At 41.6% G+C, this 27,155-nt stretch overlaps 2 protein-coding genes across 2 annotated transcripts; one reads left to right on the forward strand and one right to left on the reverse strand.

Annotated features, from left to right (window-relative positions):
• Positions 1-47: 47 nt before the first annotated feature.
• Positions 48-3,853, forward strand: gtsf1 (gametocyte specific factor 1). The gene is made up of 7 exons (XM_083770104.1): positions 48-108; positions 1,578-1,656; positions 2,154-2,260; positions 2,491-2,614; positions 2,943-3,026; positions 3,577-3,634; positions 3,715-3,853. The coding sequence occupies exons 2-7, from the start codon at positions 1,578-1,580 to the stop codon at positions 3,791-3,793; spliced, it is 531 nt and encodes a 176-aa protein (XP_083626230.1). The 5' UTR covers positions 48-108; the 3' UTR covers positions 3,794-3,853.
• Positions 3,854-9,912: 6,059 nt separating this feature from the next.
• Positions 9,913-15,413, reverse strand: nr4a1 (nuclear receptor subfamily 4, group A, member 1). Its single transcript, XM_083768665.1, has 7 exons — positions 15,293-15,413; positions 13,867-14,659; positions 13,660-13,789; positions 13,311-13,474; positions 12,987-13,189; positions 12,555-12,733; positions 9,913-11,939 (listed from the first exon to the last, which is right to left on the reverse strand). Exons 2-7 carry the CDS (start codon positions 14,653-14,655, stop codon positions 11,683-11,685), a joined length of 1,722 nt encoding a protein of 573 aa, XP_083624791.1. The 5' UTR covers positions 14,656-14,659; positions 15,293-15,413; the 3' UTR covers positions 9,913-11,682.
• Between the last annotated feature and the right edge of the window lie 11,742 nt (positions 15,414-27,155).

The following is a 27,155-nucleotide window of genomic DNA, read 5'->3' on the forward strand; positions in this document are numbered from 1 at the left end:
ACACCAGAATCAGCAGGTGATTGACGACGCAGAAGCACAGCATTAGCAAACGATTAGACGAACGAAGTAAGTAACGAACTTGGTTTGCTGCAGCAAAAGTGACAAGTCGTAAGTTTGTAATGTTGATTTTATGTCTTTGTTCGTGTGGTCATTTTGTATTAACATTCCTAAAGTTAACGTTGTCTTTGAACGACTGTTAACGTTATAAATTGTTGGCGTGCCACGTGCTATTTATTTGACGCCAGTCGCCAGTTCAATAAGGCCGAGTCGACATCATGGCCGACATTTAGCCCAAACATTTAGAAACCTCTACGAGAATCTAAATGTTTGGGCTAGCCGACATTCATGAGTAGAGAAACACAAAGTGACGAATAATTTCTACGGTCCAAGTCAGTTCAAGTTTCATCAGAGAACGTACCAAAAAGCATCGACGCTACAGGCCTTCTGCAAGCCAATTTAGACCTACTAGGTCATTGTTGTCGAACCAGACATTATACATGCAGAAGTACGGCGGTAAAAAACCCGAACTATTCTACACTACAACAAATGAACAAACCAAGCGTGGCTAGAATACGCTCACAGGGCATGGCGATGTAAAATGGCGATACCATGCGGATGCGGGCTTGTTGATCTGCTGTTTTAGAACATTTCGATTTCTCGTAGTGTGTTTGGGGGTACAATACATGCCATCGAATTTCTACACCGCCGTACAAAATGACCCCGGTGTAAACAAGCCAATTCATCCTCTTTGCAGATCTGTCGTGTATTGTACTGTACTTCCCTGTGCTTGTCCACGCAAACTGTTAAGTGTTAATCAAGTAACTATTTAATCAATCAATCGTGTAAGAAAAATGACGTGAGCTGTACACGGTCAAGTGTACATAAGTGGTCAATTTGAAGGTCCTACATTGACACAAGTCAGAAGTTGTGTAACAAATAAAAAGCCTACTTAAAACACGTGTCTAGGTTTACTAGACTTATTTGTTCGATACCAAACGACTCGCCCCTTTACCAACTCGCCCCCGCGAAATATTTTAATGTACTTTACAGTTAAAGGTATATTCAGTGATTTCACTTAATTCAAATATCACTTATTTTTTTGTTTTGTTGTGATAATCCTCCCTACTATAGTGTGCTGGCCATATAAGGAGTTCCTCCCTGTCCCCAGTTAACCCCTGGGGGTCAAAAAAACCGTAGGTTTCGTTTTTGACTCTCTATCCTGATTGGACGAAAGGCTGGGTCCCACAGCCAAAAACGAAACCTAAGGTTTTTTGAGTGAAAACTGAATATACCTTTAATTTAGTACCTCCCTATCTGAAATTATCTACCCTCTACTGAAAGTGACATCAGACTTCGGTGCTCTATACTCTGTAAAGATTAAGAAAGAATAACATGACAGAGACGGTGACTGCTTAATTAAGTTAATTTAGGACCTTCTAGCAGTTAATTTCGTTTTATTAAACATTTCTTCCATGTAGCCCATGTTTAATAATGGCATCATCATGGAAATGGGGCGACCGTACCCGTTACCATTTGTTCTATATTGTCAGAACATTAATTTTCCTTTTTGTCTTTAGATGTTGACTGTATCAAGGCATGCCCGCAGCAGCAGTCCTGATGGGACCAATGTGGACAACTCCTGTGAAAAGGAATTGGGTAAATCCTGTTAGGGAAAGTTAGCAAAATGTGTGGGCAATCTGCAAAACAAATGTTTACCAATAGTTTCCTTCACAAAATGTGTTCATAAAAGGTGTCTACTATCACCTCAATTTGTTCCAACCCAACTCTCTGGGGAAACTTTGACAGCTGCTGAAAGTTGGTAGCCTGGCCCCAGCCCTGAATCGCTAGCCACGCCCATTAAGAAAATATGTTCTGGCGATAATGAGGTGTCGGGCTAGAAAGTTGGGGTACCATTAACCTATATGCAGCCGAAATTTACAATTTTTCATTCTGCTTTAAGTGGCATGTGACGGGTCAATTTTTAAAAATGATTCTGAATCCATTGCAAGCATCTGTTTTGCACGAAAAACACTTTTCCAAAACTGATGACCTCATCACATTTGTGACCGGGTAGAGACATGCATAGTAAAAGTAATTTCCTCTCCGTATCACTACAATACTCAAGAGAATATCATGTCTGCTCTTACCCATAGATCCCACAAAGGACTGTGACCCGGACAAACTGCTGCAGTGCCCATACGACCCCAACCACCAGATCCGAGCATGTCGCTTCCCGTACCACCTGTTAAAGTGCAGGAAGGTTGGTAACAAAAGTGCAAATGTTTGACAACTGTGTAATCAGTCGCTTACATCTAGGATTATATGTATGGCAATTTAATCAGGAAAGTATTTATTTTAGTTCTTACTGTACTTTCAATAAACTATCTCAGCTGTAGTAAATGTATCACATTGTGTTGAAATGCTCAATAGCTTCAGCTTGAAGAGAAATTTGAAAATGAATGGTTGTCTGAATGAGTGATGTTTTTGCAGAATCATCCCCAGCTGGCCAGTGAACTGAAAACTTGCCCATTTAACGCACGACACCTGGTGCCCAAGAATGAGCTGGCCCGCCATACAGCAACCTGTGTTGATAAAAGATATATCCACACTGCAAGTAAGATAACTTTAGTCTTTTCTTGTTTTGATTTTAAGAAAAAGCAAATTATTACACAATCGCCTAATTATTTCGCTTAATAGTCATAATCCCAAAACATTTTCCAATAGTAGTGGAAATAGCCGATCTAGATTGTCTATATAATATTATTAAATATGTCGGTCATTTCTTTGTATTTAAAAAAAAAAAAAACCCGTTGGAGCTTGTTCAATGCCAAAGAACGCAAATTTAACTTAAATTGCAATTTATTTTGTATGACAATTAATCAAGTACATTTTCATGATCATGACAGCTCTAATTGATTTTACATGTAATTTGTATTTCACAGATAATGAGGAGGAACAGCACTATAAATGGCAGGTGCCTTGCCCAACATGGACAACACCTGTCACTGAGGAAGACTGGGAGAACGGTCAGTTGCATTTATTTTTATTTTGTCTTTGAGTGGTGCAACCACTCCTACGACCAGTAATGTCCGGTTTCACCTATGTATGTAGCAATGTCCGTGTTCACCTATGTATGTATTAATGAGTATGACTGAGTACCAGTAGGGGCGCTGTTTGCCAGAAACGGAGAGATACTATTAGTGTTGCACCACTCAGTTCACACGGGTGTGAACTGGTGATTTTTGCCTACGAGTCTGACATAAAGAACTTGTTGCGGAATCTCTCGAGGAAACGGGCACTTTAAACAAAGATGACAGACAATTCTGAATCTTTACTATTAAAGGTACATTTTACAATGTAAAATGCACAGGGAAATGCAGTTCAATACAAGGTCTGCTAAGAGGAATTAAACGCATGAAAGCACAGCTTGTTTCCATTGGGGTCCTCAATTCATTGAGAATGGAACAAAATACAACCAACCCAATTGTATAAGTTATAATGTATTAACATACTCTACCATACAGATTGGATACAATTACATTTTATTCATGAAAAAAGTCTGCCCTCTTCTTGCAGAGTCTGACGATTCAGCAACTCCTTTTGTGTGGGGCCTTTCCACAACGCCAAATCAAAGGTTAGTTCTCCCTTTTGAATATTCCTATACATGTATTGGCACCTTTCTTTGTCTTATTTTATAAATATACTTTCCTTCAGGCTGGAGTTGGACACAAGCCACCTTACCTCCATCCTGCGAGTCCCCAAGACGCTGCCATGGCCTGCTTTCCGACAGTAATTTTATTTTTGCATGGTGTTTATTTTCTTTTGGTTTGGTTTGATGTGAACGCATGCTTTGTTTTGTATTTCTTTTGGTTTGGTGTGGTGTTTGATGTGAACCAATTTTAACTGACTGACTGGTGTTTCTTTTGTTTTGGTTTGATGTGAACCAATTTGCATGCTTTGTTTTGTATTTCTTTAGTTTTGGTTTGATGTGAAGTTACAGTAAAACATTCCTGGCATGGCATTTCATAGCATAACCACTAGATGGCAGCACCCATCAGGTTTAAGACTTAAGATTGAACAGCCTAGCCAAGTGCTGTCTGACAAACTCGCTGCAGGTTTTGTACCTGTTTAAAGCCTCTAGACAATCGGATGTTTCAACTAACCCGACTACTAAACGATTTAAAAAAGATGGTGGTTATACTGTAAACTTATGCAGGTTATAGAATCTGTCTTGAAAGTTTTTGCAAGATCGCCAATGGCCTCAGTAATCCTACAGTGATGACTGCCTGCCAACATTGTTATTTCCTATTGTTATTGCCTATGTAAATGGAATCATTGATTTCATGTGATGGCTGTCTATTTTTGTTCAGGCTATTATTGGAAGTGTTCAGATAACCACCCTCCTTACCATTTGGAAAGACAAAATATGACTCCTCAGAACATGGTGTACACAACGGGCTGGCAGTAGGGATGTCCTTGCTGTATCCAATACGTGATGTCATTGGCTTGATTTTTGTTAAGTTTGTGTGACTGTTTTGTCAAAGGGTATTGCTTTTTGCACACTTTTCTGTTACAAAAGGTTCAAGGTTCTTTATTGCTGCCTGTGTACAGGTACATGAATAAAATGTGTTGGGCCCCTCAGACATTGCACCAGTATAGTTCATAACATGAGGATGAAGAAAACTGACATCTACTGTGTGTGTGTGTGTGTGTGTGTGTGTATGTATATATATATATACACACAATGGCAGTCGCAAATAAGAGACATAAAACGTGCTATTACTGATGGAAAGAAATTAGGTTTATTTAATTTTCTTATCGAAGGATAATTTTTCCAACTGAAAGTGTTGCTTAGTGCTTTATTGAGATATGCAGAATATTGGACTCTTTGCAGCCTTTACCAGCCTTCAGAGTTATGTCACCTTGCTATCTGCATAGAGACACAACCCTTTTGAAACTCCGCCAGTCAGTGCTGGCTGTGAGACATGCTGCAAACAAGTTTTAGACACGCATCCAGGGCTTGTCGCCTGCAAGTGAAACCCAAGCTTCCCTGTCAGTCTTGTTTTATAATTGTAGCATTCTCATATTCTCTCAGCCACTGGTGTCCCATACAGTTTACTTGTTCACTGGCACTGCCTTGTAATCCTGGAACTCTGATGAAAGTTATAACAGCTTTTCACATGCATGATTTGTAGGTCTATATTTGTAGGAATATATTCTGTGTCTGTAATCAGAGTGATGTTGACTTTATCTTGTTACTCTTACTGGACAAGTCCAGCAAGGTTGCCATATGCCCTCTGATTGCATGTCATCTGTCCTGGCTGACTGCATTTGCAAATGATTTTTGTTATCAGGCACCATCTTTTCTACAGACAAATACACTATAGTAGTGGGATCAAACCAGTTTGCACATTTCCTGTGCTGTTGCAATAAACAACCTTTAACCAGTCCTTTAATTGCAATGCATTGAGGGAGAAGCAAAACTACTCCACACTAATTTGACCTTGAAACTGGTGCAGATAAGTTGTGCGACAATACATACTGGTGACTGGTTAAATCGTGGCAAATAAAACCCCTGAGTGTTTAACTGACACCACATTTCTACACTCCGATGATTTCAGTGTTGTACAGAAGGCTAGTACTGTACAGTGGTTCTCAATGTAGAGCCTTGAGGGGTTTAGATGCCAAATTGTACTTTTACGAGTCTGTAACTAGTAGTACAATCTGTACAAATGGAACCTAGGAATATGTGACCAGATTTGACTGCCAGACTCTTCACATACTAGACTAACTAGAGTATGTCGCTCTGGATTAAGAGCGTCTGCTAAATGCCTAAATTGTAAATTGTATGTCTGAAATAAGTGTCAGAGAACACATGTCTGAAATCGACATGTAAATATGAAATAAATGCCCAAACATGTAGCTAGGTGTAATGTTGGAGACCACAGAAGTGAACCTTTCAAGCCTGTTTTCTCAACTCGCTGTTTTCTGCAAGACATTTATACTCTATAAGCCATATCTCCAAAACTGGTGGGTCAAACTGAACAACCAATATGTCAATTTGAAACGAAAATTCTAAAGGATCCAATGGCTGTCCCTCAGTCAAATTTAGTCACAAGTGTACAAATTGAACCTGATGAACCACAAACACTAAAGAGTGTTTTGATTTTATAGTGTTGATTGGGGTTCCAGAAATTTAAAATGGTATCAAAAGGATCAGACTCACAGGCATAGTAACACTGAAAGCCATTCAAACTGAATAGAATGAGATGCATGAAATCAACTGTAAGCAAGAGACCAAGCAGTTATTTGTCTGAAACCTTGTGTGAGGTGGGTGTTTCTGCTCTCACACTGTACAATCCTCATTGTTCATTTAGCGGTTGAGAGTGTACCCTTGCAAGTGCATCTGGTCACCTTTGTACACTCTGGGTTACCAATGGTTAAATGAATACTTACTGTTCACAGTCTGTAGGTTTCTTCACAGTCCCCATACGTCTCAGGGATACCCTGTGTGGCTTTGATTCGCCATACAGTACAAGGCAAATATTGCACATGTCCCAATTAAAGTACTGATATAAAGTATACTTTAGATTTGAAAGATTTATGAGCACTTTGAATCACTTGGTTTAAAAAGAAATAGGCCATATACAGTAGAACTAAAATGTTCTCTTAAACTCATAAGTTAATCGAAAAACATTTCCTTTCATTATAGTTTCTGAGTAACAGCTGATGCATGAGAGCTCTTGTTTATGTCACTATAGGCAGCATGTGCACAAATGCAGTGCTTATTGCTTGTTTTGTCAATTGACAACAGATGACAAATATTTGTGTCATAAATATATGGGTATTAAAAGTCAATCTGGGAACCCATTTCGTTCCAAAAAAATAAAATCACACCTGTGTGAAGTGAGTGGTGCAACTCCGTGGGGGTGGGGGTCCAGCCCCGTGCCGGCCCGATTCCGGCGAGCTGCCCCGCGTCCGAAACGGTTGAGAAATGACAGTTATCGTGTGGGGGTGCCTCTACTGTACTGTACTGTACTGAAAAACAACCATGCTGTTTTCATGCTCAGACGCACCCACCCAGCCAGCCACCCACCCACACAAATAGCTCCGTAAGGCACCACTCAAAAAAGAGGGGTTGATTTTCAGCTGCTGAGCTGAATCTAAAAAACTTGTTAAACAAAAAAACTAAAAAAGAAAACTAAAAAACGTAAACAAAAATGCATTCTTTCATCCTCTTCGGCTTCTAAAAAGCAAAGCCTCATAATACCTGGAAAACTAATACAAAAACTAAAGTAAACGTAATACATTTCTCAACTACTGAAATAAAACACTGGGGGAAGGGAACAAAATTATGAAAATGTCTAAATAATAACTACTGATTCTTATTACTTATCTATACATTAGTTGTAGCACTTGTGGTCTAAAAATAAACTTTCACAGCTTGCACTGAGCAGCTTTCCCACAACACTCGCATGCAACGTGAGGTGTATGTGTATGTTCACATTTCAACATCAACATGCATGTGAGGATGCCTCCCCTGTGCAATGATAAAGGAGACCGAGTCATTTGAAACATGAGAGGGAATTCCATAGCCTTCTAAAAACAGACTAGTATGTGACTGTGTACTATCTAAGTGAGAGAACATTTCAATAGTACTTTATCTTCTGATCTGATGCCATTTTTAGATTGTATATCCTCCAACAAAAATAATAATAAAACTTGACTCAGGCATACATACATACTGTACGTACAGTGCTGCTGGTGCATTATGGTGTGCAGTGGTACTAGATTGTAAGTGTAAGAGGGCTGGGCTAACGACATGCTTTTAAAACTACAAATACAAAAACTAATCACACATTCAAAGTACAAGGTGTATAAAGATGATTTATCAGCTAGACGTTTTCATTCTGATCCACCTGATTGAATGAATTAGACTGAATCAACAATGGCTAATGATTTTCTTATCGATCAGAATATGGCCGTTTCATCCAATTTCATGTGACTATTGGTTGAAATATGTCCCTGCAATCATAAGATATTGTATATCAAATAGCAAATACTGCTATATTGCTGTTTCTCTCTCAGAATTGAACAAAGATGACAAAACTGAGTAGGAATAGGCAATTGTACATTTTTTATTTTCATGTAAAGCTGCAATAAAAGATTATTAATATTTCTATATACAAACTGTGATCATACAGACAAGAATTAATTTGGTATTGCACGAATATTCTTAAAACTAATTTGACATAATTAACTAACAAAAGCTGTGTGTAAGACAATACTGTATGATGTAGTAGCTGCTCTGCTGTCAATCATGTAAATTCATGAATTATATAATATTTGACAAAATTATTGAAGGTGATGATGAAAACCCAACAACATATATACTAGCTGCTCTTAGACATCTGCCATGTAATTCCATTACACTTGAATTATATTTGACAAAATGATACTGACCAGGCTAGGAATGACATGATTTGAGTGTCTATACGTTTCGGGTCCATTTGTACTGTAGATTACTAGCCAGTGTTGGGCAAGTTACTTTGAAAGCGTAGCTTGTAAAGCTACAAGTAGCTCACCATGGCAGTAGCTTGATCAAGCTACATAGCTACCCCTGGAGAGATGTAGCTTGTAAAGCTACAGCTACATGGAAAAAGTAGCTCAAAGTAGCTCAGCTACTTTTTATTTTTCAGCGTTAAATTGAGAATGTACATGCGGGAGACCCCTCCTCCCCTCTGGGAGACCCCTCCCCTCTGGGAGACCCCTCCTCCCCTCTGGGAGACCCCTCCCACCCTGCTCCCCTCGGGGAGACCCCTCCTCCCCCTGCTCCCCTCTGGGAGACCCCTCCTCCCCTCTGGGAGACCCCTCCCACCCTGCTCCCCTCTGGGAGACCCCTCCTCCCCCTGCTCCCCTCTGGGAGACCCCTCCCACCCTGCTCCCCTCTGGGAGACCCCTCCCAGCCTGCTCCCCTCTGGGAGACCCCCCCACCCTGCTCCCCTCTGGGAGACCCCTCCTCATCCTGCTCCCCTCTGGGAGACCCCTCCTCCCACCCTGCTCCCCTCTGGGAGACCCCCCCACCCTGCTCCCCTCTGGGAGACCCCTCCTCCCCCTGCTCCCCTCTGGGAGACCCCCCCACCCTGCTCCCCTCTGGGAGACCCCTCCTCACCCTGCTCCCCTCTGGGAGACCCCCCACCCTGCTCCCCTCTGGGAGACCCCTCCTCACCCTGCTCCCCTCTGGGAGACCCCCCCACCCTGCTCCCCTCTGGGAGACCCCCCCACCCTGCTCCCCTCTGGGAGACCCCTCCTCCCCCTGCTCCCCTCTGGGAGACCCCCCCACCCTGCTCCCCTCTGGGAGACCCCTCCTCCCCCTGCTCCCCTCTGGGAGACCCCTCCTCACCCTGCTCCCCTCTGGGAGACCCCCCCACCCTGCTCCCCTCTGGGAGACCCCCCCACCCTGCTCCCCTCTGGGAGACCCCTCCTCCCCCTGCTCCCCTCTGGGAGACCCCTCCTCCCCTCTAGGAGACCCCTGCTCCCCCCTGGGAGACCCCTCCCACCCTGTGATACCAGGGCCAATCAGAGGCCAATTAGAGGCAGCTGTCAAGTGCTGATATGCCCTCAAAGCAATCAGAAAAAGGAACAGTCCTTGATTTTTCAAAGGGGGTTCTAGTACAAGAATTAACACAGCAACCAATGGTCAAAATTAATATATTTCTGTCATGTTATTGCCCAAAATTGTAGCTTGTAACTTGAGTAGCTAAGCTACAAAAAATGACCCAAAATGTAGCTGAGCTACTTGACGAGGTACACAAATATGAATGTAGCTAAAATACCACAAGCTACAGCAAAATGTAGCTCAGCTACGTAGCTCAGCTACATGTAGCTTAATACTCCCCAACACTGTTACTAGCCTTAACATCACACATCAAATATTGAGGAGAACACACTTTTAACCCCTGCAGGATTTCATGAACCAAAGGGGGGAAAGCAGGCAAAATGTGATCAACATTTGAGTAAAGACAAAAATTTGCAATGTGGCATACTTTTTTACAATAGACAATATACAGCCATGTCATACAAAAATAATTTCAGTAGCCTTGTGGTTAGAGTGTCCACTCTGAGATTGGGAGGTTGGGGTGCAATCGGGGAAAGGAAGGAAGTCCGCACACTTGTTAATTTATTTGAAGTAATAGGACAACGTTTCGACCCACAAAAGTTCTTCGTCATGTATAACGTTGTCCTATTACTTAAAATAAATTATTCTGGGAGCTGTAGAACAGTGTGCGGACTTCCTTCCCTTTGTACATATCTTTTTGTTCAGCACCTGTAGAATTTCTCAGAGACGTGCGTGCTTCCCTCTGGAGACAGGGGACCCAATGCTCCCCTGCTTAGCATGAAGGGTTGGACTGGGCCCCTGCAACATACTAGTGTGTGTCATGTCCAGGGGTGTACTTGTACATAATTACTGAGGGATGTACATCTACTTGTACATCAAGCTGCCTCATGCTACAGAAATAGTATAGGACATAGACTCTTACTGTTTGGCCACATGGATCTGGAACCATAGGTTCTCAGAGTCAAAGCTACTCAACACAAAATGGAGATGTTTAATGCAAAGAATGTTTCAGTCATAAACACCTTGTAACTTAATAACAGTAGAAATATTTGTTTTGTATGTACCTGTGTTGAAAGGGCATTAGTCTAAAACTCTTGATACAAAATTGATTAATGGTGTACTGTGGTATCATATGTAAACATTCCTTTTGGTCCATGGGCTAGTCTGGCCTGACTAGTTTTATGTCTGGCATACTGTACATAACTTTTTGGAAAATCAAACTGTTATCACTAGACATTTGGGGGAATTGTAACCTGTGGTTGCCCCAAAACAAGTCTAGTATTGGATTAGTTGTGATTTGAGGAATCAGCTAGAAAGATTGTGTTTCTACTATGTGATATGCATGGTTCAACTCTTCGCAGTTCTGGCACCCACTATGAGCAGATGTGATAGTGACTAGAGACTCTGCCATGCATGATTAAAATTTGGGGTAGAATCGATGATGGGTTCATCATTTATGGATTTGTTTTATTACATGACTGCAGTCTGCAGGGATAATATGTACCAAACTTTGTGAATATGTGTGCATGTGTCAGGACAAGGCCAACACTAATGATCATGAACATCATGAACAGTATTGCAAAATAGTGGAAAATGTTATGCACTAAAGAATTAATCAATTAAGCTATCACTTAGATATCATTAATTCCTGATGAAGCCAGTCAATTTGACATATTACACATGTATAAGGCTAGAAATGTGTGGGCGGAACAGCCTGGTGCAAACTTTTGCAGATGTACGATTGTATAAATAGGCGAGTTATTATTACTGGAACCACACCAAGTACCATTGTATGTTGCCTTGTATAGTTATCTCCTACAATGTGCATAAACCATCCCACAAATTCACCAAAGACCTTTTGAGTTACTGAGTCCAATAGTCCATACACATATATCTAATTTGGAGATGGCCATCTTTCCTCTGGAGTTGATGATAGGTGCTGATGCTTCTTATTCTTCTTAACTGCTTGCAGTGTCATTTTGTAGCTACCACGTATCATAAGTGCTTCATTTGTTTCCCAGTATATTCTCCAGAGATTGCAAACACTGACATCCCCTGCTCTCTCAAAAAGGAAGTGTGTCCATGAAGATTTTGTCCACTATAGGTGGTGGTGGAACAAGATCTTCCAGCTTAAGGTAAAAGATGCGTTGGAGCCCTTGCGTGCACAGTGTCCTAAGCTCAGGGAGCTTCCCAAGCAGTCTGGACAAATAATTGGGTCGTGAGGAGTCAGAAGCACAGCCAGAGACATGATCTTTAAGGCACGTAATGAGCTGGTTCTGCAAGTCTTCCACGCGTTTAGGCTCCCTAAGACCGTGGCGGTCTGTGAGAGGAAGAAATTAGAAAATAGAGCTAAAATTGGTGTATAGCAGTCAGACAATAGTGTCTTAACTGATGCTACTAAAGCAGCAGCAAAGCACACTATCCTACTGGACAACGTTCAAACCTTGCTGTTTATTGTTTATTGTTTACTACGGATCCACATACATATAATATGCTTGATGAAACATTAAACGGATATTTCACTTTCAAAAACACTTTTGGTCATCGCCGGGCACCTCACGTGTTAGGAGGGCAGTATCAGTCACCAGAAAAAAGGTGTTTTTGAGTCCAACATGGTTAAAATGGAGGTTGAAGTTGCAATGGGTTTGTATAGGAAGGGGGTGGGGCATCTAAAATGAATATCAAATATCTAAATACTGAATCAAGCAACTTAAAAACTGTCCGGGGTGTTAAATGTAGATGACAAAATGACCTGACAAAAAAGTGAAATATCCCTTGAAGTGCCTCGAATGTTCAAGTTTTCTCTGTTATTATAATATACAGTATACTTTTCTCTGCCAAATCAGTGTAAATAAGAGAGATAAATTGATTGAATTGTGAGAATTCTGTACATAATTCTGCAGATGTATGCCAGTGTGACACATAAATTCCTTACCAGTGATGGTAACCAAGGTTGCGAGGCAAGAAAAGGAGGAAACATCAAGCTTCATGCGATGAAGGCTCCGAGAGAACTCCATAATGGAGTCAATCCAGTCACCAAAACCTCGGACACACTGTGTCTTGTGAAGCACGACACCATTACAGAAGATGAGCTTGTGTGTCTCTGGATTGGACCTTCAGCGGGGAAGAGAGGACATTTGTTGGTTGGTTTAGTTGATTCATTGCATCATGGATATGATTGCACATGTTATCAATTTACACTGAGCAGAATTAAATTCTCAAGTGCACAAGGATGAATGTTTTTATATATTCCGAAGCATGTTGAAAGCTTGGCTTTCACAAAGTGCTATATAAATAAAATGGACCATTAATATCAATTATCATTGTTTTCAGGTACTGTAGCTTTCAGGTAATTATCCTCACTCACCTGTATGCAAGTCGCAGGATGAAAAGTTCAACAAACGCAGACTCCAACAGTAGATCCTGGTCCTCGGAGCAGAACTCAGTGAACCCTGGGATACTCTCAGCCCATTTCCTGATGACCTCCATGGAGGCTGTGAGCAGGTCATAGAACTGTTTTATGTCACCTGCATCCTCTTTCTCTGATGGGCTGACAACAGTGTTCTGGAACTGAACAGGACAGGCAGGTTCTGATCAGTCATATGTATTTTTAATAGTCAGTAATTTAATGACTAAAATTAATCATTGTTAATGCAGAAAACCAGATTAAAAGTTTTCCATTTGCTCTCACCTTAGAGTAATCCAGTTTCCCAATGCCAGGATTGGAATCGATGTGTGCCCTAACAAGAGAAGCAATGAGGCTCACTGGAGACACTGTAGTTGTCGGGTCCTGGGCAACTTTGGGCTTAGATGGTAGGCGACCTCTTCGCCCTTTAAGGCTATCTGTTCTCACAACTAGGAGAAATTCTGACATTAAAGCCACGCACAAGTTCCCACTTTCAAACAGAGTATGTCAGTAAGGGGTGTATAGCACCAAATTCTGGGCCCTGGGACAATGATGGAATCCGTGGTAACTCATTCTTACTTTTCCCCCCTTGCGACACCCTTGTCATAATAAGTCATAAATGTGCTGAACTCACCTTCCTTCACCATGCCTACAACTAGGCACTTCTGGAAACGACAGAACTGGCACCGATTCCGCCGACGCTTGTCCACAGGACAGTCTTTATTGGCGAGGCACACATACTTGGAATTCTTTTGTACTGTTCGCTGCAAAATACAAAAGACACATTCAGTATCAGGAGTTTTTTATTCAAACAAAAACAAAATGACTGATGATATGTTACCTTGAAAAATCCTTTGCATCCTTCACAGGTGCGAACCCCATAATGCTGACAGGAGGCATTGTCTCCACAGACAGCACAGCGCCCCTCATTTCCACTGGGGCTTCTTGATGTGGGCGACAGGCTGTCTTCAACCTGTTCGGTGCCATCTAAGTCACTTGCATGCTCCAATGCCAGCGGGGGAAAGGTTAAAGCTGTTGGATGCTGTTGGGTCAAATTGAAAGGGTCCTGTTCTGCCAAGTGGGACTGGCACAAAGAGGATGCATCCTCCGCAGATCCAAAAGGGAAGAAAGAGTGTGCATGTGCAACGGAAGCTTTGTCAGCTGCCCAGAATCCTGGTGTGGGCGAGTAAGGGCCAAAGGCTGAGTCCCAAGTGGAGGTCGGCTGGCTCTGGAAGCCTGGGGTCGAGGGAGACGGTGCAGAGGTGGGGCTGCCGAAGTAATCAGAGCCACCAGACAGAGCATCATCGAGGTAGCTCAGTGTAAATGTTCCTGGGTAGCAGCCATAAATCTGGAGGTCATCCACCTTGAAGGGAGACTCCTGGCCTGGCGATGGAGTGGCTGGGGTAGGGGTGGTGGTGATCTGACACGAAAAGGCATCAAATTCCCCTGTGTATGTGCCCACCAGAGAGTTGATGCTCGGGAGGGGTGGAGAAGAGAGATGGTCCCTTTGGCTGCTCATGTCAAGAGCTAATCTGGAGTTAAAATCCATGCCCTGAACGGCCTGAAGCTCAGAGTTGCTGAGGGTATTCTCATATGGCTGAGCTGCATGCTGGGGGTGGACAAGGGTCATGTCTCTGTGGGTTGAATAAGATAGCATTTGTGAGATGCAAAAGTAGCCAAATATATGTACGTTTTGAGCAAGCCATGAGTAGTAGTAGGCTACTTCATTTGGAATCCAAAAGTTACAAATAATAATAATTTAAACAAACAAGCTTTCTATATTTTATTGAAAGTGCAGGTTGATTTATTCATTTTTGCATGCTTATAATGAAGCGTGGTAGTGCACTATGCCAACACAGGATGCAAGTAGCCATAGATGCAACAAGGTACATAATAGCAATAGTGTCCCTTAGGCTATAAGCTTAAAATGAAGGTTTTTATGACTGTAAGCTTTATCCTAACCATGGTCTTAAATGTGACTATTGTTTTATTCTGTCTATTTGAATTTATACACCCAGATTTTTGTTTAACAAAACTCTGGAGCATCTAAAGGAGAACCAAACTTCAAACATCAGTTGCTTTTTCTTTAATGGCTAGATACATTCTATAGGGGATATTTTGTCTCGTTTTTATGTTTTAGATATCAGTGAACAACATCTAATTAAAGTATTGATGTGTCTCTCTTAATCATAGAATTAATCAAAAAGTTATCCACTCTCATTTCCATACACAAAAATATAACATTACCACAGCTTATTTTGACTTACCTGTTACTATGCAGTTTCACAAAGATTCAGAAGTAGTCCAAAAAGGTTGTTAATCATCTCCAGTCTTTCAGCTGAAGTGGAGTCCCTGCGCTCTGATCTCGGTAAGACATTTATAGTATCAATTTTATTGTATCCATTACGTCAGAGCTTCCATAGAAGGCAGCACAGAGGGTGGGGAGCTTTCCAGTCTCTGGCCAATCGCAAGCGCGTTCAAAGAATAGTCGTTGACTTGGATGACGCACTCGTGGGATTCCGTTGACGCGCATACTGCAAAGAACCGCAGCATTGTCTCCCCCCCCCCATCCCCCATGCCACCCCCCCCCCTCTTTCTCTCTCGACGCTCGATCGCTCGCACGCACGCGCGCACGTACACACACAGCACACAGAGAGAGAGAGTATAGGTTACTGCCTACTGGACCTGTGCATGGCAGTCAGTAGGTTAAATGTATCTGAGTCTGACTATCTGTAGCTTATAGGCGCCTAAGTGAACTTACATGGATGGAAACAATACTTGTAGAATTGTTTTGCACTACTGCTTGCTGTAATGTTAATAATAATAATAATAATAATAATAATAATAATAATAATAATAATAATAATAATAATAATAATAATAATAATAATAATAAATAATAATAATAATGTATTGCATTAGTTCTTTTTCTGTTTTTGGCTGTTTGTTGTTTTCAAACATAGCTGCTTGCAGTGCATGCATGCCCTCTCCCTATGGATAGGCTACTAAAAGAAGAAATAAAATCTGAACTGTGAGCTGTGAGGGATGTAATCTTTTTGCGTGCATACATTTTGCAGGCTTGACAACCCCCCAGGGTACACAATCTAGCTTTTCAAGCATCATCAACTCTAGCTATCTGGAGCTAATGAGGCTGCTGCCCTTAATGGCATCCATAACATTATGACCCCATGGGGGGAAAGGTATTCACAAGCTGGTGCAAAAGAGCAAGCAGACCACACTGGTCTAAAGTTTGCATGCTCATTGGAAGTCACACGACCAGATCACATCATCTGACAAGCTGGAGAGATGTGTCGAGCTGGATTGGACAAAAATGGAAATCGTGCATATTACAATAAGCACAATAAGCATGAAGTAAATCAATCTAAGATTTGACCCAAAATAAATTGCAATAGTAATCGTTCAAGGTTTTTTATGATCCCTTAGGCTTAGGGTCATCCGAATAACATATTAAAAATTGAGTTTTATATATGCCTACATTTTGGATCATGATAAATTCATGTAGCCTAATGTGCATGTATTGTGATTTTTATATATGTTATTTGGGCTCCACTGCAGGACGCGTCAGCGTTGCGTCTCCGTCACCGTCAGGGAATGTTCCCTTTTTAATGATTGAAGGGTTAAAATTGCCCCGGTTCGTTTTTTGACGCGCGTCACACGCGTCACACGCGCCCGGTGGAGCCCCGCCGTCAGATTGACTGGCCTAAGCTAAGCCTACAACTGAAGTATTTGTGGGACGAGGATAATGACGTGATCATTAGTAATTATACTGTATAGTGAAGATCATTTGCTATACTGAAGAGCTAGGGTTACGCAGCCACCATAAGACCAGAAGTCAGTCTTGGATTGCATTTTGGCTCTTGCAATACCTTTTGCACTCTCTGATGGAAACTAATCACCCTCCCATTGAGGGTTTTCCTGTGAATGACTTGGCACCTGTGATGCCTTGCCAGTAGCAGCCGGTATTCCGGATCTACTCCTGCTCTGTTTCTCCTCCTATACTGATCAAAGGAGCTACATTTATTTTACTGGCTATTTGATCTGAAACAAAAAGACACAGTCTGCCAAATATCAATCATAAGATATTTTGTGACATCTTTGTTTTGATGTGGGTATGGGCTAAAGTGAATGAGAAGGAGCTTTGAAAAGTGGAGGGAAGTTATGTTCATATAGGCCTACAGTGAAAAGGCGTTTGTCGTCGGTTCCAAACAAATCAACAAACCCATTGATGCACCCAGACTTGTAGTTGTGCAGGCATAAAGAACACATTGTCCACAGGTTGAATATATTTTTGGTTTGCATATTTTACTTAACTTCAGCCATTAAAGTGCATTGGAACAAAACAGCTTCCCATGAGTTCCTTATGGCATTGTTCTCTGTCCCAGGTGCATGCCATTCCCCAATCACCCAGGCCTACACGTACCCTTGCTGTCAATCAATTAGGCCTGCATGGAGAGGCATGCTCTTGGTGCCCAGAAATAATCCAATAAAGCAATAAAGCAAGTAAACTAATGACAAATAATGCTAAATAGCAACTACAACAATCATGATAATAAATATACAAACAGAACAGTGAGGATGGCTTCTACATACAGGAAACAATTAAATTGGACACTAGATTTTGTAGTTATTGAAAATGGTTATTTGGCTATGGTGGTTGGATAATGCTTTGTTTCATCATAGTAGACCTACTAGTCCTTACCCGTTCTGAATATATGAACAGCAAATTATGTTCGCCAGATGGGGCAGTAGAGAGTACTCTCTACTAGTTAATATAAGGAATTAAGTGTAGGCTACAGACAAAAGGAAGGACAGACAGAATGACTGACAGACATTCTTCGGTGCATTTATAGATAGATAGATAGATAGATAGATAGATAGATAGATAGATAGATAGATAGATAGATAGATAGATAGATAGATAGATAGATAGATAGATAGATAGATAGATAGATAGATAGATAGATAGATAGATAGATAGATAGATAGATAGATAGATAGATAGATAGATAGATATGTAATGTATGAATGTTGATGTGAGAGTGTCACTAAATCATAATGGTTTGTATAGCAGTATATAAATGTGTGTTCTCAAAGAGTTCATTCAACTGTCTCTCACCCTCCCCCTTCTCACTTACACGTACACACATGTACACATGTATTATCACATGATGTGTACATGGCCTAAGCTCCACCCACCACCTGTTGCTATTCCAGAGTGCTATATTTGTGTGGAGCAGCTGTTTGTCCTTGTACAGAAATCTGGAGGTTCCTCACTCCAAAGATTATGTACTACAGCACACATTTGGGCATAGCTCAAGCTTGCCTCCAGCAGCTAAAGATCTAATAACATACTTGCAAGTAGTCCTGCACAATTCATCTAAAAAAGATCGCAATCTAATTTCAGACACTTATATGCATCATGCAATCTCATTTCAAAATTTGAGCAAGAATCGTGCAGCACTAGTTGGCTGTACAATTCATTTTAGTTAGTTACTCTTATGTTTTTGCTACAAGATAGAGACTTTAAGAGAGGTTTAAGTCAAGCACTTTGATGTTGTCTGTTTGAAGTCACATGTAGTTGGCTCCAGCTGGTGCCACATTTTGAATGTTGTCCAGCAACTACAGCTTAAAGACAATAAATATTTACACGGACAAAATGAGAATTGTGTGAGAATCGTCTCAATTCTTGTGGAGTAAAATCGAGATTCACATTTGAGCAAGAATCACGCACTACTTGCAAGGCACTGGAGAGACAGCGAGATGGACTTCAGCACAATAGAAAGAGATGAGCAGACTGATGCACAGAAGTAAGTGAGATTAGAAAGGTATTTGATTCATATCTCAAACAGAGAACTTTTGATTCCATTATAAACTATAAAGTCCTGCAACTATTTCTATTCCCAATGTCAGATTTTGTGCTGATGACACAGCTTGTGCCTCAATACTAGAATATCTACACAGACACACGGTCCCCGATGCCAGTAAATGCCCGGACCACATGATCCTTTTGGGTCACATGACATGCAGTCATAGAAAGAGATGAGCAGACTGATGAACAGACTTGTGACACGTCACAATAGTGTCAAGTATAAATCTAGGTCGCTTAGATATTAATCACAAGTAAGTGAGATTAGAAAAGTATTGGATTCATATCTCAAACAGAGAACTTTTGATTCCATTATAAACTATTCAGTCCTGCAACTATTTCTATTCCCAATCTCACATTTTGTGCTGATGGCACAGCTTGTGCCTCAGTACTAGAATATCTATATAGACACACGGTCCCCGATGCCAGTAAATGCCCGGACCACATGATCCTGGTCTGAATCCAACTCCTGTATATCTCACGTGCCTTTCTCTCTGAGCTCGGTTTCATGTACCGTTATACTCCACTTTCTACTATATAACCAGTAAGACGCCCTGAGGGCGAGAAGCAATAGCAATGCAGCGCTTCCATATCAAACGCAGAGTATTAAGTACACAGTCCATGGAGTTATCTGTGATGCGTTTATCTGATGATGCAGAATCATTCTGCATGCTGTGAACATGGACGCAGGGTTCTTATACGGAATTAGGACACTTATAACAAGTCTATACCAGTACACGCCCTGAGGGCGAGAAGCACGCATCCGCCTGGGTGACAGCAGACTGCTGGGCAAGTGCTGGCGCTTTGGCATGGGGGGTCAGATCAACATATGGAATGAATTCTGTACTGGCTATATATGGAGCGTGTCTTGAGTGTACAGGGTTTGATGAGTCAGATCAACATATGGAATGTCAGAACAGGTCAGCTCCATATGGAGATCTAAGGATGGCAGCGGGGGCAGTGTCTTGAGTGTACAGGGTTTGATGAAGTCTGGCCCATACTGTATATGGAGCGTGTCTTGAGTGTACAGGGTTTGATGAGGTCAGATGATCAACATATGGAATGTCAGAACAGGTCAGCCCCATATATGGAGATATAAGGGTGGCAGCGGGGGCAGTGTCTTGAGTGTACAGGGTTTGATGAGGGCCCAGGTAGGGCCGGGCCTTAATTTTCGAGCCTGTTGAGAACTCTAGTTTTCACCGGCTGCCGGGCGTGGCTGCACTAATAACTTTGGGGCGGGCCCGTCTAGAGTTTGAATGGACAGGTATCAGTCAAAAGGAAGACATCGAAGAGGAAGGACGGGTGGGGGCGAATCAACATATGGTTGTCAGAACAGGTCAGATCCATATATGGAGATCTAAGGGTGAGAGATTTGAGGTCAGATGTAGAGTTTCTGGCTGTCTCCATATATGCAGATCTAGGTGATGATCCAACCTTCTCGATGTATGGCTATCCAAGTGGCTATCCAGGATTTGTTGAGGTCAATGTCGTGATCTTCATATTATCGAGACAGCCATGAGCGTGTCACGAGGCGTGATGGACTGACGGCCATATATGGTGGTGTGACGTGTCACGAGGCGTGATGGACGTGATGGAGTGATGGACTGACAACCATATATGGAGGCGTGACTGGCGGACAGGTTTTGCAGGTTTTCATAGTAATCTGCGACGTATGGTCGCAGTAAACGAAAACTAAGATCAAATTCTTTCAATCGATCAAGTTTTTATTTTTCATTCTATTCTTTCTTTATTTTTACTGGGGTCATCCTTGGACACTGAAACTGAAGATGCTGGCTTGTGACATCTTTCTTTTTTTTCTCCTCTTGACAGCCAGGACGGAAAGGAAAGGTACTATGTGTACCCAGGGTAACTGGACTAAGCTCAATAACTTGTTTACAACCAGGCCCTGCTCATAGAACATTTCATGGTAGAGGTTCAATGCCTTGTCCAAGGGCACTTCAGCGGTGGTAATTGTAACGTGCCGGTCCGGGGATATGATCTAGCGACCTTCCGATATCAAGACGGCTCCACAAACCATTCGGCCACCGCTGCCACTAACAGACAGAGAGTTGTTTTATTCACCCCACATTCCTGTAGAAGGCTTAAGTCACCACTGTCCTTATCAGGTTCCACTTCCTTGGCTCAAGCTGAAAAGAGGATTCACAAGCAACAAGGGAGACATTTTAAAAATAGATCACATATACTGTACATTATGACTGCCTCCACAGCCCCGAATGCCCCCCCCCCCCCCCCGAACCCTTACCACACATATACTGGATTTACTTATAACATGAAGTAGCACGGGTCCCAGAAAGAAATATGCATGACCATTGTATATTGTAGCTACTGTAGCTAGCGACCATATGACTGTTTACTGTAACTGACTCCAGTAGTGGAGCAAGTGGCATCTGCCCCTATGGACTGCATATAGCATAGCACTTCAAAGTTCTCACTTCTTGCTGACATCAGCGTTGGTTATACTATACTATAGCCACACTGCAATTGCAAGCACCATCTGGTGGTCCTCCATGGTGCAGAACCCTTAGCTGTGGATTCAGTGTAGATTCCTACTTGTGAGTTGTAATTGTGTGTGTGTGTGTGTGTGTGTGTGTGTGTGTGTGTGTGTGTGTGTGTGTGTGTGTGTGTGTGTGTGTGTGTGTGTGTGTGTGTGTGTGTGTGTGCGTGCGTGCGTGTGTGTCATGCCCATTTAGACCTGCAAGGCCGATTCTAAAAACGCCTTCTTCTGTAATTTGTTATACTGTACATAGCAACAAAACTCCCAAAGAGATTCCCGGATTGAAAGGTAAAGTTACATACAGGGGTTCCTGGTCTAAACGGGTTAAATGTGTATTCTTGGTTTTTGCATTTTCATATTTCACACGTGACGTTTCAGTGCTAAAACGTCTAACAAAGATTTTTCCACTGTTTCATTTATTGTCTTGGTTAATCATCATAAAATTCCCATTGACAAATAATGGAGAATTTATGCCATATGTGGACAAGCAAATCACTATGTTGACAGGAAATGGGGGGAGTGATGGGGAGAAGACATGCAGCGAAGGTCGTTGGGATTGGGACTCGAACCCGCGACATGCTGTCAGCTTGACAGCGCGTTTACCAGCCTATAGGTGCCTGGACTGCTAGGCCGGCCCAGGCATCACATCTCTGTACTGATGTCCGGTAACAACATCCACTCCATTGTTTAGCCTACTGGTACATGTCAATTTATTTAATCACATCTCAATGATGTTTATCTCTAAACCTAATACAAAATCCAGTCGGAAAAGAGCCTGCTTGAGTGGAAAAAGAACAGATTCTTAAACATTCTTTACAAGAAATAGTTATGTATTTATCCCTGGGAGATTCCCACATTGATAAGAAACCGGACACTACTGGTTCATCTTCTTTTTTTTTTAAAGATGATGTTCTTGCCTTTCTGGCTGTCTGGCTCACGTTTGAAGTCTGGGTGGTGGAACTGCTCTGCCAATTGGCTCATGGCCCAACTTTTAGCAACAGCAGAAATACCCATCTGAACTGTGACTCTCAAATGAAGTGTAGGTTTTATGAGAGACAGCGAGATCATTGTCGACCTCGACGGGATGCCGTGGGTTTTATAGGAGGATTAAATTACAGGTGGCAACATATGTACTTGCAGAAAAATATGCAATAAGCCACCCGGTGATAACTTGTATTTGCATCACCTTTTATTAGTAGTATCCTACTTGTCATGCAAGGATATAGACCGCAGTCAAGCCAAGCACGTAGATTACTTGGATTTTGGAAGACTTGAAACATATCTTTCCACAGCTGGGACTGTGGATCGATCAGGAGGAGAAAATGGTACTCGATTAGCATGATGGTATCTTTGTTTCTGCTCAAAGTGTGTGACCCCGGTGTGTCATAACAGGCATGCCAAAGTGGACATTTTGCTGCAGCAACAGCTTTTGACCACCAGGCTTTCTGTGGGCTGTCAGCAGATGTCCATAAAGAACCTGATGGTACAAACAGCAGCAGGCATCAGGATGATATGGCTGACCCACCAGTGGCATCTGCAATAGGGTTGCATTGGAGAATGTAGGGAACATGGTCCTGCCAGCTATAGGTGATGCTCAGGATAGGTTGGGAGTCATCTGGTGTTAAAAAAAAAAAAAAAAAAAAAATTCAGATGGTACATTTCTCATGTGAAATTGCTGCAAAGGCCCCCAAAATGTCCCCCAAGGGCCCCCAAAATTCTGGCGCGCGCTATGCGCGCGCGCAGTGTGATTTGGATTTGGAGTTCCACTCCGGGCCTGCACTCTGCACCCCATTATTGGTTGGTTGGAAGGGGATCTGATTTGTATAAGCTTGACCATACTAAACGGGCATAGAGCCCCGCTCTCCGATGGACGCCGCGCATGGGACCGGACCTCGGTCTTATTCAAAAAAATATTTGTGGACCTTCATCATTTCTAGTTGAGGACCCCTGGCATAGAGAATGCATTGGGCGTTTAAGTTAAATAACTCAGAAACTACAAAACATTTAAAAGTAAAAAGTTCCATCATGTGTCTCCACAGTAAGCTGAATAATAAAAAGTGTGAATGGAGTTTCTAGGTGAAAGTGCTTTTTTGACGTGCCAATTTCTGCCATTGAGCCCCATTGTAAAATTCTCAAAATTGAAAGCACTATATTTCTAAAACTATGAAACATTTCAAAGATTCCTTTTCAGGCAAACATGTCCACCGTAAGATGAACCTAAGTAGGCTAGAATGGGGTTGCTAGGTGTAAGTATGTAGGACTAGTAGCATGCCAAAATTTGTGCTATTGCCATTAAGTGGTATTGATGAACAGTCCAGGACAGGTTTCTGATTCTGAACCTGGTGTGTGTTGACACGCATGATGCCTTGTAGAGTGTGACTTTGATTGGTGTTCTTACGTGGTTGTTTTCAGACACGACATATAGGACCACAATGGAAACAATTTCCAATAACCTTTTTGTGTTATCCTTTTAGCTTTAACCCATTATGACCTAAGAAGACCGATTCTACAAACGTGTTCTGAAAAACACATGTTGCTATAACAGTGGTGCTCATTTGAAACTTTTTCAAGGACCCTCAAAATGTTATGTATTTGGAGGCAGACGTGGACCCCCATCTCAAAATATTTTTCCAGTGACCCACAGAAGCAAAGATTTGAATAATAAATGTTTGGTTTAAAAATACATACAGTATATTGGCCTGGGCCATGGCTCAGTGGTCCAACTCAACTCAACTCAACTCAAATCAACTCAACTCAACTCAACTCAACTCAACTCAACTCAACTCAACTCAACTTAACTCAACTTTATTTATATAGCACATTTTACATGACCAGGTCAACCAAAGTGCTGTACAGGTTCAGAGACTAAAACAATACAATATATACAGGCATTTAAAACATGAAAACAATCAGGCGTTTAGAAGAATTCAAATGAAAGCATGCAAACAAAAAAGCAGACTATTGCACTAGTGAAGGGGGCTACTTCAACTGTCGTAAAAAGCCAGTCTTAAGCAAAGATTTAAACGTTGTGATGGACTGGGCAGCTCTGATATGAAAAGGCGTTTCAGAGCGTTCCAGAGACGGAGGGCAGCCGCCGCGAAGGCTCGATCACCCTTGGACCTTTTATTGGTCACTATCACATCTAATTTGAGCTGGTCGGTCCAGACAGGCACCTTGGCTGGTAATCCAGCTCTGGCAGTGTGCCGCGGGCTCGACTCCCGATCCCGGCCACGGCCTTCACTGAATGTCTTCCCCCCCATCTCTCTCCACGTTTCCTGTCAGCCTACTGTCTGTCCCTCCATATAAAATAAAGGCGAAAGCCAAAAAAAAAAACATTAAAAAAATATATACATATATTGAAAGATTTACAAAATGTATTTTTTTATAGCGCGGCACCAAGTGATGAGCTAGCCTTTTTTTTTTTTTTATCGTGACACACACATTCATATATAGCTAAAATCTAAATATCACAAATGTTTTCTCGGTTTTAATGGGTCAATGTCTTACTGTACCACGTGCTGTTTACATTTCAATCAATCAATCAATCAAAGCAGAGGAGGCTAGGTTGATGGATGTGATGTCATCATCGATTAGGCATTGCATGGCATGCATTAATTGGCGTGGTAAGAAGCATATTAACATATAGTCTAGTTGCCAGCCCATAGAGCCCCATTGTGAACCCGGACATGTTGAGTACACCAAAGTTTTATGTTAGAAATGTTTAGTATGGGTCCCCAGCATGTAGAAACTGCCGGATGCTAACTTGCATATGTTGAGCAATTTTCATAATTGGCATAATAATGTGACCATACCATTAACAACCATATAGAAGGCAAAATAATCCAAATTTCATCATGCTTTATGTAGCATGTGACATGTCAAACTAGGGTTTTTTTTATGATGCTGAATACATTCCAAGCATTAGTTTTGCAAAAAAAACACTTGATGTACTCAACATGTCCGGGTTCACATTCTGGCTACTAGACTAATAAGCAAAACAGCTTGACAAACTTGAGGGCCGTGTGCCATCGATGCTAAATACTGAAATGACAGGGGATGGAAACCTTTCTTTTATGATGAATTGACTTCTAATTTTGATGTGATCACAAGACCTAGGCCTACTCATATGAACTGCTAGCCTCAGAGATGGTGGCCAAGGTGTAAATTCCGTTATGGGACAGTGTGTGTGCGCAAAATGTCTTGAATATCCAAGGTTAGGTTAGGGTTCAAAGCCACTAGAGCTTTGAAACCTTACCTAACCTTCCAAAGTCCAGCCCACGGCCCTATTCAGACCGCATCATCTTGCCAGCAAGGTGCTATAACTGGGTGATACTTCCCATAGACAGCCCATTCATCCAAACAGAAAGGTCCTGTCTAATTATATTTAACAACGTCAAAATCACCAACATTGCAGCTGTAGGGAAAGCTTGAATTATCCTCTTTCTTTTTAACATATGTTTATTGATTTTTCTGGCAGCACAAATACTAAACAAAATCTTCAAAATCATCAGGAAATGTCCATAAATACAAACAAATATATAATAATAATAATAATAACAACAAAAAAACACATTACATACAGTTAAACAAACAAATGCACAATGTCCCATCACAGTTCCTTACCCCCACCCTACAGCTGACTACTCCAATTAACCACTATACATCCAAAGCCTCTTCATTATCACCTCGCTTAATGAAGTCCAAGAACTTCTCCCATATCTTATAGAATACAGCAGGTTTCTTCCTAATTACATTCGTTAGTTTCTCATGTGCCAAACTGGTCGTTAAATTCCTCAGCCAAAAGCTGATCGTAGGGGCATTGACATTCTTGACATTATTTTCACTTCATTAATAAGTACTTATAGGGATCTGGCTAGATGAGGATTTCTCTGTTAAAACACATATCTAACAAAGAAAATCAAACCTAAAATTGGCTTCCTCTATCGTAATAGATCATGCTTCTCTAAAGAGAATAGAAGAGGATAATCCAAGCAACAATCATGCCAATGTTTGATTATGGAGATATCCTGTATATGCAATTATGCATGCCACTGACAGCATTCTAACACCCTTGGACGCAATCTATCACAGTGCACTCCGCTTTATTACAGGAGCAGGTTTCAGAACACATCACTGTGCACTATACACCTCAATCTATCACAGTGCACTCCGCTTTATTACAGGAGCAGGTTTCAGAACACATCACTGTGCACTATACACCTCAATCTATCACAGTGCACTCCACTTTATTAAAGGAGCAGGTTTCAGAACACATCACTGTGCACTATACACCTCAGTAGAAGGTCTTCTCTGGCTCTTAGAAGGAAACAACATGCTACCCTGTTCACGTATAAAGCACTATAATTGGTAAACTACCTCTGTATTTAACAAAACTGCTAGATCTCAATACATCAGCTTATGATACCAGATCACAAGATAAGCTTTTGTTGAAGGTACAAAAAACTACTACTAAATTGGGAGATACTGCCTTCAGGGTGTATGCTCCACATTTATGGAATAATTGTCAAAACAAATTGAAGTTGAATGTCCTTGTTTCATTTACTACTTTTAAAACCTCACACTAGAGGAAGGCATATGCACCTGGTTTTTGTAATATTTGGTTATAAGGTTTTGTTTCTGTGTGTATGTGCTTGTGACTTATAAATGACTATAATATAGTCAAGGCAGGATCTATATTATAGAGTCTAGTGAGATGTTACCGATTTAG

The sequence above is a fragment of the Protomyctophum parallelum genome (genome assembly GCF_964188405.1).
Source record: "Protomyctophum parallelum genome assembly, chromosome: 7".
NCBI lineage: Eukaryota > Metazoa > Chordata > Actinopteri > Myctophiformes > Myctophidae > Protomyctophum > Protomyctophum parallelum.

Coding starts and splice junctions, on each gene's coding strand:
- gtsf1 (XM_083770104.1), top strand. CDS start 1,578: ATGTTGACTGTATCAAGGCATGCCCGCAGCAGCAGTCCTGATGGGACC. Junction 1,657..2,153: donor CTCCTGTGAAAAGGAATTGG/GTAAATCCTGTT, acceptor TCTTACCCATAG/ATCCCACAAAGGACTGTGAC. Junction 3,635..3,714: donor TCCACAACGCCAAATCAAAG/GTTAGTTCTCCC, acceptor ACTTTCCTTCAG/GCTGGAGTTGGACACAAGCC.
- nr4a1 (XM_083768665.1), bottom strand. CDS start 14,655: ATGACCCTTGTCCACCCCCAGCATGCAGCTCAGCCATATGAGAATACC. Junction 13,790..13,866: donor GATGCAAAGGATTTTTCAAG/GTAACATATCAT, acceptor TGTATTTTGCAG/CGAACAGTACAAAAGAATTC. Junction 12,734..12,986: donor ATCCTGCGACTTGCATACAG/GTGAGTGAGGAT, acceptor TCCCCGCTGAAG/GTCCAATCCAGAGACACACA.